At 40.0% G+C, this 12020-nt stretch overlaps 1 protein-coding gene across 3 annotated transcripts in view; it reads left to right on the forward strand.

Moving 5' to 3' along the window:
- The first annotated feature begins 544 nt into the window (after nt 1–544).
- The window catches only part of LOC107681486 (calcium-binding and coiled-coil domain-containing protein 1-like), a 14911-nt gene continuing 3435 nt past the window's right edge, over nt 545–12020 (forward strand). For 2 of the 3 annotated variants that reach the window (XM_016477795.1, XM_016477797.1), the window contains exons 1-12: nt 545–607; nt 1428–1587; nt 1669–1771; nt 6465–6673; nt 7124–7336; nt 7433–7581; nt 7701–7770; nt 7946–8200; nt 8354–8479; nt 10464–10526; nt 10615–10702; nt 10807–10952. In XM_016477795.1, coding sequence (XP_016333281.1) covers nt 1456–1587; nt 1669–1771; nt 6465–6673; nt 7124–7336; nt 7433–7581; nt 7701–7770; nt 7946–8200; nt 8354–8479; nt 10464–10526; nt 10615–10702; nt 10807–10952 — 1554 coding nt within the window. In that variant the 5' untranslated portion in view covers nt 545–607; nt 1428–1455. Of the gene's footprint in view, nt 608–1422; nt 1588–1668; nt 1772–6464; nt 6674–7123; nt 7337–7432; nt 7582–7700; nt 7771–7945; nt 8201–8353; nt 8480–10463; nt 10527–10614; nt 10703–10806; nt 10953–12020 lie in introns of all 3 variants that reach the window. The other variant, XM_016477796.1, reaches the window with a different exon arrangement.

Genomic DNA, 12020 nt, shown 5'->3' on the forward strand with positions numbered 1-12020 from the left:
GTGAGACCCTTGAGCAAGACACCAAACCCTCAACTGCTCCAGCGGCTGCCCACTGCTCTGGGTGTGTGTTCACGGCGTGTGTGTGAGTTGTTCACTACTCACTGCTGTATGTGTGCACTTTGATGGGTGGATTGTATGGGTTACCATACTTGGCAACATGTCACAAGGCTCCCGCTCTGTTCCATCTTTATATAGTCCTTGTTACAGGTTTAGCTGATTTTAGTTTCTGCATGTAGGTTGGTATAAGATAAACCAGACAGTGATCAGAGAGCCCCACAGCTGCCCGTGGGACAGAGTGATATGCTTCCTTTACTGCGGTATAACAGTGGTCAACTATATTACTGTCTCTGGTAGGGCATGTAACATGCTGTTTGTATTTCAGAAGTTCATGGGAGAGATTATCTTTTTTAAAGTATTGCTTTATAATGTTTTGGACTTCATTTCCCAGAGTGCAACAGAGGTGGGCGGTTCATTGACATGTGCATTTGTTATTGTTTATTACACTCACACACTCAACTTAAGTCTCATCAAGATCATAGGCACACATACAATGACATGGAAGACCTCAGGTGATCTGATTCTTCGATAAACCTAATTTTGTATTAAGGTAAGAGTACAATCTATGCTGATATTTTTAACTATGTTGTTCCTGTGACATTTTAAATGTAGAATTAAAAAAAGAAAAAGAAAAACAAGAAATCTTAATTCTTTTGTTCATTTGAATGTTAATTTTCTGCTGTTCATTATTAAAGTTTGTGTAGCTGAATTGGTAGAACATCCAAATCCAAGGTCATAGGTTTAACTTAGAGAGCATATATATTGAGAAAATGTATGGCTTGATTCCATTGTAAATTAATTTGTGAGAAACTGTCTACCAAACGTAAATGAATGTGTGAAATGAGTCACATTTTACTTACTGAAAAGATCATCATAAGTAAAACATTCGCTGACATATTCAGGTGTCAATATATCTAAACAAGATTTTATATGTGAAAACTACTATTGATTTTTACAAAAAAGCACCAAGGGTTATATTTTATATTTAAGTGCATATAAAATTATACAATTAAAAGTTTAGAAATGTTGAAGATCATGAAACGATGATGAGTACAGGCTATTTGACTTGACTGCTACTTCTGAGTAAACATTCAAAGAAAGAATGCTGTTACCCCACTCTCATGCAGTTTCACAACACATGGAAATCTAATAGCAGTCCTATGCAGTGTCAAGCATTGCTGTAATTTGTAGTTTAATGGAAATGCACTAAATATAGTTGACTACACAAACATGATTGTGTTGATTCACATTTCCAGTCACTTTAGTTATTTTCAAGCAATGAACAGCAGTGTTATGGTCTTCGATACTGAACAAGTTACAAAACTTTTTTTTTTTTGCACACTGTTTTACTGATTTCTTTGTCAGTGCAGTCATATGACCTGATTTATATCCATTGCTATGGAGGAAAAGAGAACTGTGACTTTCCGAGATGTTGCCAAGAGCTATTTCTCACAGACAAGGGTGGACTGTCGCTACACTATAAGCAGTCATCACAGCTGGAGCAGTCATGACTGGATAGGTCTTTTTAAGGTAACTCCTGTAGTGAATTAAACACTGTGTTTATTTAGTACAAATCAAAGCAAATACATTTGATGTTATCTTGTTTCACAGGTGGGATGGCTGACAGTGAATGATTACTACACTTTTGCCTGGGCTCTAGCACCAGAAGGGTACCAAACAGGAACAGATGCAAATTGTAGTGTGGCCTTTCACTGTATGTTTATATATAATATATAATATACGATTTTATTTGTGTTTATTTATATACAGTAACCCAGTGTTTCTGAACCATGTTCCTGAAGGCACATAAGTACACATTTTGGATGTCTCCCTTATCCAACCCATCCATTTCAAGTCTTGGGCTGTGTTCGAAATCGCCCCCATACCCTCATTCACTATGCCCTACATTAGTCCATTAATACAGTTCAGTTAAAGAAGTGAATGAATATGAGTGAGTGAATTCGGACACTGAGTGCTGTTGCTTTTGCATAGTTTGTGCTTGCTGTTCAATAATCATTTGAAACTTAGCAAACTGGCAGCTCCAGTGGTAATGAAAACATTTGTCTTAAACTAGTATGTATGAACCTTAATTAAACTATTTAATAATCAATTAAAAATAAATATATGTACAGGTGCATCTCAATAAATTAGAATGTTGTGGAAAAGTTTAAGTCTTTGGTTCTTTTAATTGTGATGATTTTGGCTCACATTTAACAAAAACCCACCAATTCACTATCTCAACAAATTAGAATATGGTGACATGCCATTCAGCTAATCAACTCAAAACACCTGCAAATGCACCTGTATATTTGCACAACCCTCACAGTGCATTATGGGTATTCTCTAGCCATTGAGTGTACATCAGTTGTACACCCGCTATTGCAGTGCATTATGGGGATTGAATAAGTGCACTCAGTAATGTTTTGGACACCACTACAAATGGCCATGCCTGTTATGTCTGTAAAGGCGACTCGTACTTGAGCTTATTTTGATTTTTATTGTTCTCGTCTTTAACATCACTAAATTGTGTGAAAACATTCAAGTGTCAGCGTCACTTCACGTTCCAAACCCTTAAAGTAGCCACCGTTCATTCTATTGTATTAATTTAACAAACACTTTACTTCAACAAACTATCAGATTATTAGTCTAACTAACTAACATTTCCCCTCCCCTTCCAGTGAGCTATGTCACTGGAAGGGGTCACCGGATTCTGTGCTGGGGGCAGAGGGCATGAATAACATCGGTGTGAACCACACCAGAAGGGCACAGTACTTTCCTAAAATGACTGGCATGTCAACGGAAACCATCAGATAGCTGGAAAGTGTGAAGCTTGTTTTCTTGTATGGCCGCTGAACCCACACCTAGTTCAGCAGGATAATTCTGGGAATCCGGGACTTTTTATTTGCATGATATCTGCCCTGTGCTTTGAGCTGTTATCCACGTATCCTGGCGTACATCACTGGGTTTCCACTGTGAGAAATAGGAGGGCGAAGTCTGCAGTTGTGGCTGAAACAAGGCCTTGTTGAAAGAGCTGTCTTGAGCCAAGTAAGCTCTCAGACCATTTTTCAGTGACTGATTAAATTTCTCTGTGTCCCTATTTGACTGTGAGTGATAGTAAGCTCTTCGTACTAGTTGAGGGCCATTGTCTGTTGTCAAGTTCCTTGGCAAGCCCCAGCTGGCAAAGAGCAACTCGATGCAAAGAGCAAATCAGTGATGGAACTGGACGTGATAGAGCTCACAGTGCAACCTCTGGCCAATTTGAGTGTAGATTATAAACTACCACAAGGCAATGCAAATGACATGGCAGTGCACATCATGGAGTTCACCACAGATATCAAGTTGAATGTGGTCCCAAGGTTTAGTTGGCCAAGGCAAAGACCCCAGTGGGCCAGTTATCCTTGTTAAAAGACATGGATTACAGTCCTGAACAAGCTGCTCAATGTCTTTGTCCAACCCTGGCCACCGTACAAGATCCTTACAATGCTGCTTCAAGTTGAACTGTGCCAAGATGGCCCTCGTGCATCATGGCCAGTAGTTTAACAGGGATAATGGCATAGTGTCTGTGCTGCAGACGAAGGCTCTGGCATTTGATGTATAGCCTCAATATTGGAGTGGAATGGTGAATGGCCTTCAGCTGACCCATCATAGCCAACGAAGTCAACCTCTGGTAACACAAATAAGCATATCTCCAGATTAAAGGGTTAGTTCACCCAAAAATGAAAATTAGCCCATAAATTACTCGCTCTCAAGTCATCCTAGGTGTACATGACTTTCTTCTTTCAGACGAATCCAGTCGGAGTTATATTAAAAATTATCTTTGATCTTTCAAGCTGTTTATTACCACTCAGCAGGTGTTGCATGCATCAGTCCAAAAGAAGTTAAATAAAAAACGCCCATCCATAAAAAAAAGTGTCTCACACAGCTCCGGGGGGTGAACAAAGGCCTCCTGTAGCGAATCGATGCGGTTTTGTAAGAAAAATATCCATATTCAAAACGTAATAATCACTTTAATGTAGCTTGCACCAACAGTTGAACACAGAAGCAGTTCCGGGCAGATGACGTATGAGGTCGGCTATGCGCATGCGCTCAGAAGTGACGAACGCGGAAGCGCAGCAGAGAGATCAAAACAAAACAACGGTCACTAATTAGAAGAACAAAACGAGGATATGTAAAGAAGAATGTTGGAAGATTTCGATATAAGCCAAGAGGAGACTGGTTTTCCTTTGCTAAAGTACAGAATCTTTGCTTCCTTTGCTCCTATTAACAAACGTTGGTTTTCACAAGACTCACTGCATGCATGCGCAGCGCTGAACTCATATGTCATCAGCCCGGAGCTGCTTCCGTGTACAACTGTTGACGCAAGCTACATTAAAGTGATAATTCCATTTTGAATATGGATATTTTTCTTACTAAAACACATTGATTCGCTACAGGAGGCCTTTGTTCACCCCCCGGAGCCGTGTGAGACACTTTTTTTGGACTGATGCATGCAACACCTGCTGAGTGGCATTAAATAGCTTGAACGATTAAAGACAATTTTTAATATAACTCCGACTGGATTCGTCTGAAAGAAGAAAGTCATATACACCTAGGATGACTTGAGGGTGAGTAATGTATAGGCTAATTTTCATTTTTGGGTGAACTAACCCTTTAAATGACAGATTATGTTGACTGAGTGCAGCAAAAAGTGGCACTTAAGCACTGTTTGTGAATCACTGCATTCTGGGTATGGACAATGACATCATCTTGGTATACTCTAGATCAGTGGTTCCCAACCCTGGTCCTGGAGGCACCCCAACACTGCACATTTTGCATGTCTCTTTTCTCTGACACACCAATTTTAGGTCTTGGAGTCTCTACTAATGAGCTGATGATCTGAATCAGGTGTGTTTGATTAAGGAGACATGCAAAACATGCAGTGTTGGGGTGCCTCCAGGAACAGGGTTGGGAACCACTGCTCTAGATGGCAATGCCAGGGGCACCAGCCAGAATAGTGGACATGATTTTTTAGAAGCAGCTAGGGGCCGAACTGAGTCCAAAAGGAATCCACGTACAATGGAATACACCAACATGCGTAACAAATGCAGTAAGATTTCTGCTGTCTGGGTGGACTCATAAACAATTCCTTTTCGAGGATATTGCTGCCATTGCTAGTAATGTGAAATGGAAAGTTGGGCAGGTCCTTGTTGCCATACTAGACAGGTGTGTGTATAAGACAAATGTCTCCTATTACACAGCTTCCATATGCAAACATATTCAGAGAGGGTGGCTGGAGGGGCAAGCATGGCAAGAAACGTTCATAAGTGGCCCTATTAAATAGCGAGACATAAGCCCCGGTGTCCAGTAGTAGGGGAATACAAGATGTGCACATGGATTTCTCTAAAGTGAGATCATCATCTTCCAGTAGCAGCCGCTCTCGAAGGAGTGTATTGTTTGGTTTCTCAATTAACTGAACTCATCTCATCTGATAAAGTACCAAAATAGCATGGTTTTGCCAGCCCTCTTAAGTCAACAACATACTGAAAAATCGACTCACTAGCACGCTGTCTGCGCTGTCGGAACTGCAGCCGTTTCTGCAGGAGACTCTTTTTTCCCCCCCAAAGTGTCGATTTAACAGTGTTATCGCAGTGGCGTGATCGTCTGCGTCTCAGAATGTGCAAAAAACATGCTGTCATTCGGCACCAAGACAGTGAAGGAGTATGCCATTTTCAGCTTCATTGGGACAGTATCGGGGCCCATTGCTAACAGGTACATTTCAAGGGATGTTTTCTATTGCTCTCATGGGACCATAGGCTCGCCAGGATGGGGGGAAAAAGAGGCTTGGGGTAGATAATGGGAACACAGGAAAATCATCTGTCATCCTCATTGCCAGTTGTTCTGTCTTTAAAGATGACTCATATTTGAGCATATTTTATGTTTTTATTGTTTTTACTGTCATTCAACATTCAAGTGTCAACACCACTTCCTGCTCCAAATCCTTAAAGTAACCTCCATTCTGTTTTATTAATGTAGCAAACACATTACTTGAAATAACCATCATTATTAGTCTAATTACACATGCAACAGTCCCCTTAAATTGTGTTTTAATTTAGTGTTTAAGTTTTAAAAGTGTGTAGTGTTGGTGTGCCTTCAGGATTGGGAAACACTGCAGTAGCCTATAGTTTGATACATGTATAGGTCATTAATGTTGTCATATGTCCAACACCAGCAGAAACAGCAAGTGCAATAACAACTGCAGTTCTTGGTAGAACTAGAACACTCAGTTGCCATCTGATACTTTATAACTATTGCAACACTACTGCAAATGCCTGACATCTTTAAGGCTGTATCAGGCTGTTTATGTTTGTCACGTGTTTTGGTTTTAGGAGTTTTCTGATCTTTATTCCACTTTTCCTGCCATCTTTCAGCGTCTTATCTACCAAAACCTGGTGGGGAGGCATATCAGTTTGCTTATGTGGATGAACGTGACGAGATATGTGCAGTCAGCTCTCAGTTTACTTTTTGTGCTCCAAGACCTCTGGATGAACTTGTTACATTAGAGCAGGAGAAAAATGGCGAGGAAGAGGAGGGGGTAGATGACCTGCTGGTGGTGGTGCCAAAGGCTCTGATCCTGCAGGTGGGGCGTTCTTCAACAGAAGAGACCAGAACAAATTTGACAATAACAGCTTTTCAATGACCCTAATTAAGATTTGGACTGCTATCCGTATTTAAAAATGTATGTAATTGCAACATATAACAAAATGATAGCAAAACAATAACAAAATAAAGTTTGGTAGGCTTTGAATTATGAAATCATTTTTGGTTGTTAGTGGAAACTACACCTGTGATTACCCTTTTAGGACAACTGTGTAAACTGAAGGGGAAAGATGGAGTTAGTTAGGGTATAGCATAAATGACAGATATATTCTGTATACATGTTATTGTATTTAGCAATGACATTCAGATATTTTAAGTGTGACTTTAGTGTCCAAAAACATTTTAGGCCTGTTGTATCTGTCATACTGTACAACATTTTATTTTACTAATTATCTGCATATGTTTTTAAATAGTTCTGGTATTTCTACAGAATCTCTTAGAAGGATGTCAGCGTGAGTTACATGAGCTGCGTAAGAGGTTGGAGGCTGCTGATGCTGAGGTTGAGAGAGAAAGGGAGAGATGGAAAGCTGAAAAAGATGAGCTTGAAAGAGTAAAAAATGAGATGAAGTGTCAGATTGATGAGCTAAAAAGTAACCTGAGGCAAAGCACTGAAAAAATTGAGGAACACGAGCAAAAACAAAAGGTAGAATCAAATTTTTGGATCGCCACTAATCAGAAAAATAAGGACACAGAGACCTACTGTATATGAAACTTTAAACTCTGGTATATTTGCTATCAGGATGTGCAAAGCACTCATGAAAACATGGCTGCTGAACTTAGTGGGTTGCTAGCAGAGAGAGATGAAAATCATCAGCAAATCAAAGAACTCCAACAGGATGCTGCCACTCTGACTCAACAAAAACAAGACATAGAGGCCGAGCTTGACAGGTGATTCGGGACCCATGCCAATCTTCACTATAGTACAATTATTCTTTGCTTATTGACTGTGAATTTCTCTGGAATTTAACCAACTGATTGAATAAAATAGTAGCCATTTGTCTCTGCAGAATGAAGGAAAGAGTTAAAAAGATGACCACACAAAGGCGAGATGAAGAAAAGGAGAGGAGAGATTTGCAGGTGAATTAAAATGAGATGTTGTATTCAACATTACCATTTACAATCTACATTGTAATATTTTCTTCATTCTGTGAAATAATTATGAATAATGAACAAATTTTTTACAATTTGAACTAACTAGCATTACATGGACTAGATTACATGGTTAACATGTGAATTAATATTTTCTCTCCAGATAGAGAATGAGCAGGCACATGCTGAGCTGCGGATCTTGCAAGAACGTCTGGAGGCCAGTGAGCGTAGCACTGAGGCCCTCCGCAGGGACCTGAGTGAACTGGGCTCCTTGCAGAGTCACAGCCATGCAGAGCTGCATCAGGTCAGACTTCAGTCTGCACAGATGAGTTTACAACTGTCCCAGACCAACCTGTCACTGCGTGAGGGGCAAGCCACCTGGGCCCAGGAGAGGGAGACTTTAAGACAAAGTGCAGAGGTAAGAGAGAGATAAGTTATAATAAGAAATCTCTCTCTCACACACACTACTATTACCACTTTTATCAGTCCAGCCACAACACCACTTGTGAGTGGTGTTGTAAGTACTAGTAAGTACTGTATGTGATTCTCAATCTCTGTGCTCTTGTTAAAGTTGGATAAGGATCGTTTTCAGAAACTGAGCCGTGAGCTTCAGAAGAAGGAAGAGTGGCTCCAGGAGGAGAGAACCGAGCGAGAAAAACTGGAAGTGGAGCTGGGGAACGAGAAGGACTGTAACCGGGTAAATATTCCATGACACATGCATGGCCTATAATTAAACTTTCACATCAGTCAGAGCTTTCTGGATACCCAGCACATATGTGGGTCAGGTTACTGGTCTTGGAGCAACACCAGTATGAGGCAAGAGTTGCTTTAAAAAACTTGTAAATAAGCTGACCAAAATAGATTTGAAAACAATATAAAATGCATGTGTATGTTTACAGAAATGTTTTTCCCCTCATCATTCATGTTAGTGGATGCCACAGCACACTGGTTAAACTGATTAATAAGAAATACTTAAAGGGGTTAAAGGGGTAATGACATGAGGAATCAAAATTTCTTTGATCTTTTGACATATAAGTGGTCAAAAATACTACAAGTTTAATGCATCAAAAAATAGCATTTGTTGAAACCGCTTCCAAAATGTATTGTACTTCAATCAGCATCGAAAGCAATTCGATGCATGGAAAGCAAATATATGCACCCAAGCCCACAACATATTTACAGGTAAACCCACAGGGGTAAAAAAAGAGGCTTTTAATGTTCTGTTGACTTGTTTAGACAGAAATAACTTGTGGATGATAGCTTGTTGTCAAACATTAGCTGATACCACAGTCATCTTTGAAGCTAGCCGAAGTAAATATTTGCCATTGATCAGAAATCGGTTACTTGGGAACTCACCCATGCATCAACACTTCTTCACAATGAATCTTCACAATCTTCTATGTTTGGGTATCTGGTATAGTAGCTGAGGTCTTCTACATCCCTAGATGTAGAAGTGGGCTGGTGTGGAAGAAATGCAGAAGGTTTGGAAGAAAGGTCCATGATACTTTCATCTGAAACTTCCCATCATGGTCCTTGAGAACTAATCTTTGGTACCATCTTGGGCATCTTGACCGATGTTGAGTAACATTACACCAAAAGTACTAGTGTGAAAGACCCCTAAGGGGCCGTTCTCATGTCGTGTCTTTTGCACGCTCAAGTTTGATATTTTAAATGTAGACGCGTGCCAAGCACGCTCATAATAGAAGCGACAGTGTTGAGATGCTCAAGTGTTGAACCAAGACTAGACCAAAGTGTCAGGATCCAGACCCCATATCCTGAACACACAAAACATAACACACATAAGCGCATGGCCAGGCAACCAGAACCATATGCTTCCATTAGACTAACAGGGGTCCTGCCACCACAGAACGAGGAGGAAAATAATAAAAAAAAAAACTAGAAAAGAGTTGACCATACTCTAACATTCATGGATTATGGGTATTGGATAGGCATTAAGAATGGTTTTAGAATTGACTCTACTGTAGTCAATGCAAAAACAGGATCCATTTGGTATTAAGACAAAGGGAGATTTCTATAGCAATTTTAAGTTGGGATGTTGTTAAAAGAAAGGAATGGAAAGTTGTTACCTTGCTGGGACTTCAACTATATCAGTAGTTAGAAACATCCAGGGTGATTGATGTTGTCTTCAGAAAGTCAGTTCCAGGAATTAAAGGGAATGTCAAGAGTTCATCATCCATATGTAGGTGTTGTCGATAAAACTCTAAGCCTGCTAAGTCTTCTCCCACTGGTTGCTGGGAGAGTGTTGGCTGACAAAGACATACCATCAAAACATTATGATCATAAATCAAAGAGAGTCAGAACATGGTGGAATATATGCTTTGAAAAAATTTTGACTGTTAAAAAAAACTTTACTAACATTATATGTGAACCTCAAGGAACATTAAAAAGGCATGCCATGACCCCTTAGAATCTAAATAACATTAAAGCAAATAATGTGACTTTGGAAATATTTATAAACTTTTCAAAGTCTGATATATGTCTTTATTCATGGAGACACAAAGAGCACCCTAGACCCTACGTATTTCTTGATAATGACACTTATATATTTTCATGATAAATACACTGAAGTTTAGTCCAACCACAGACAGCATAAAATGTGATGTATGAAATTTTCACTGTAGTCTTTGGATATTACTGCATCATGTGTGTAAAACATACAGGAACTGAGAGCCAGTCTGAGAGCCCTGCAGAAGGAACAAGAGCAGCATCAGCTGGAGAAACAGGTGAAACCTTTCTGAATGTATGCATATTTCTGACTGGTGCTATCTCATCTGATGCCATGCTGACTGGTAGTGTTTTATTCACAAACAGGAGCTCTTAGATCATATCCATGTGCTGGAGCTGAGACTAGACACAGAGACAGATGCTAAGTGGGCTGAGGCTGCAGCTACTCCAACATGTCAGTCATGTCGTTTCTTCTTAAACATTGTGTAGGCATACAAATACATTTTGTAAATGTAGTGCTAGTGATATTGTAGTAAATCTTCTTCTTATTTCTTGCAGCGAGCATTGATAGCACTCCATCAGTTGAAGAAAAGCCACTGCAAGAGTCTTTATCTGAGCAGTCTTTATGTGTGGCAGATTGTGAACAATCCAGCTTTCATGGGTCAGCAGAGCAAAGCCAAAAGGATGATGAGATCGATATGAGGGTAAGTAACAAAAATCAATGCAGTTCACTGCGCTCTCCCAGCTGGTTGGGTGCCAAGACCTGTATTTATTCAAACATTGCAGAGGTTGGTCTGCACTCTAAAATGTTTTGTTTTAATTAAAGCAGGGGATAAAAGACAAATGTTTCAGCTATCTGCTATTGTCAGTGTGGCAATGATTATATAGTAATCGACAAACATCAGGTGATCATAATTAATCAATCCACAGACTCCAGTTTAAAATCAAAACTAATGAATTGTAACAATAGCACAATGTACAATGTTTTTGAACTGCATTTTTTTTTGCCTGATGTGCTATTGTTCCCAATAATTAATATTTGATGTTAACTGTAGATTGATTAATTATGATCACCTGATGTTTACTGATTAGTCATTATCAATTAACTTATCATTGAGAAACAAAGAATGGTCACACTGACGAAGTCACACAGCCAAAATGTGTGTCTAGTTGTAACGAATCATCCACTGAAGGCGAGCGTAAGTGAGAACCCAAGTGCAGTTTATTTACAGTGTGATCCAAACATCCAAACCATAATCCATGACTTGACTTGACATGAACAGACTTGACGAGGCATGAACAGACTAGACGAGGCATGAACAGACTAGACTCACCGACAGCGGGTTACAACATCAATACACGACCAAGACTATGGGAACATGAGGGCTATTTGTATCAAACAAAGAGGGTCACATGACATGAACAAACAAATGGGAAACAAGACACATGACCTAGACAACCAATCAGAACATGACACAATGAACAAGAGAACCAATAGCATGAATACATGAGGGCAAGGGAAGCATGACACAAACAGGGTGAAACAATTACAAAATAAAAGACATCAAAACATGAACATGAAACAAAACCCAGACTGGGGAGCAATGGCGGAGCAGGCAGATCAGGGAGCCATGGCGGTGCAGGCAGATCAGGGAGCCATGGCGGTGCATGCAGATGAGGGAGCCATGGCAGTGCAGGCAGAGCAGGGCGGCCGGGTGATGACGGCAGAGCAGGAAGCCATGGCGGAGCAGAGACATGGACAGACCACTTGA

Source organism: Sinocyclocheilus anshuiensis, unplaced genomic scaffold, assembly GCF_001515605.1.
Source record: "Sinocyclocheilus anshuiensis isolate Anshui unplaced genomic scaffold, SAMN03320099.WGS_v1.1 scaffold2350, whole genome shotgun sequence".
NCBI classification, from domain to species: domain Eukaryota; kingdom Metazoa; phylum Chordata; class Actinopteri; order Cypriniformes; family Cyprinidae; genus Sinocyclocheilus; species Sinocyclocheilus anshuiensis.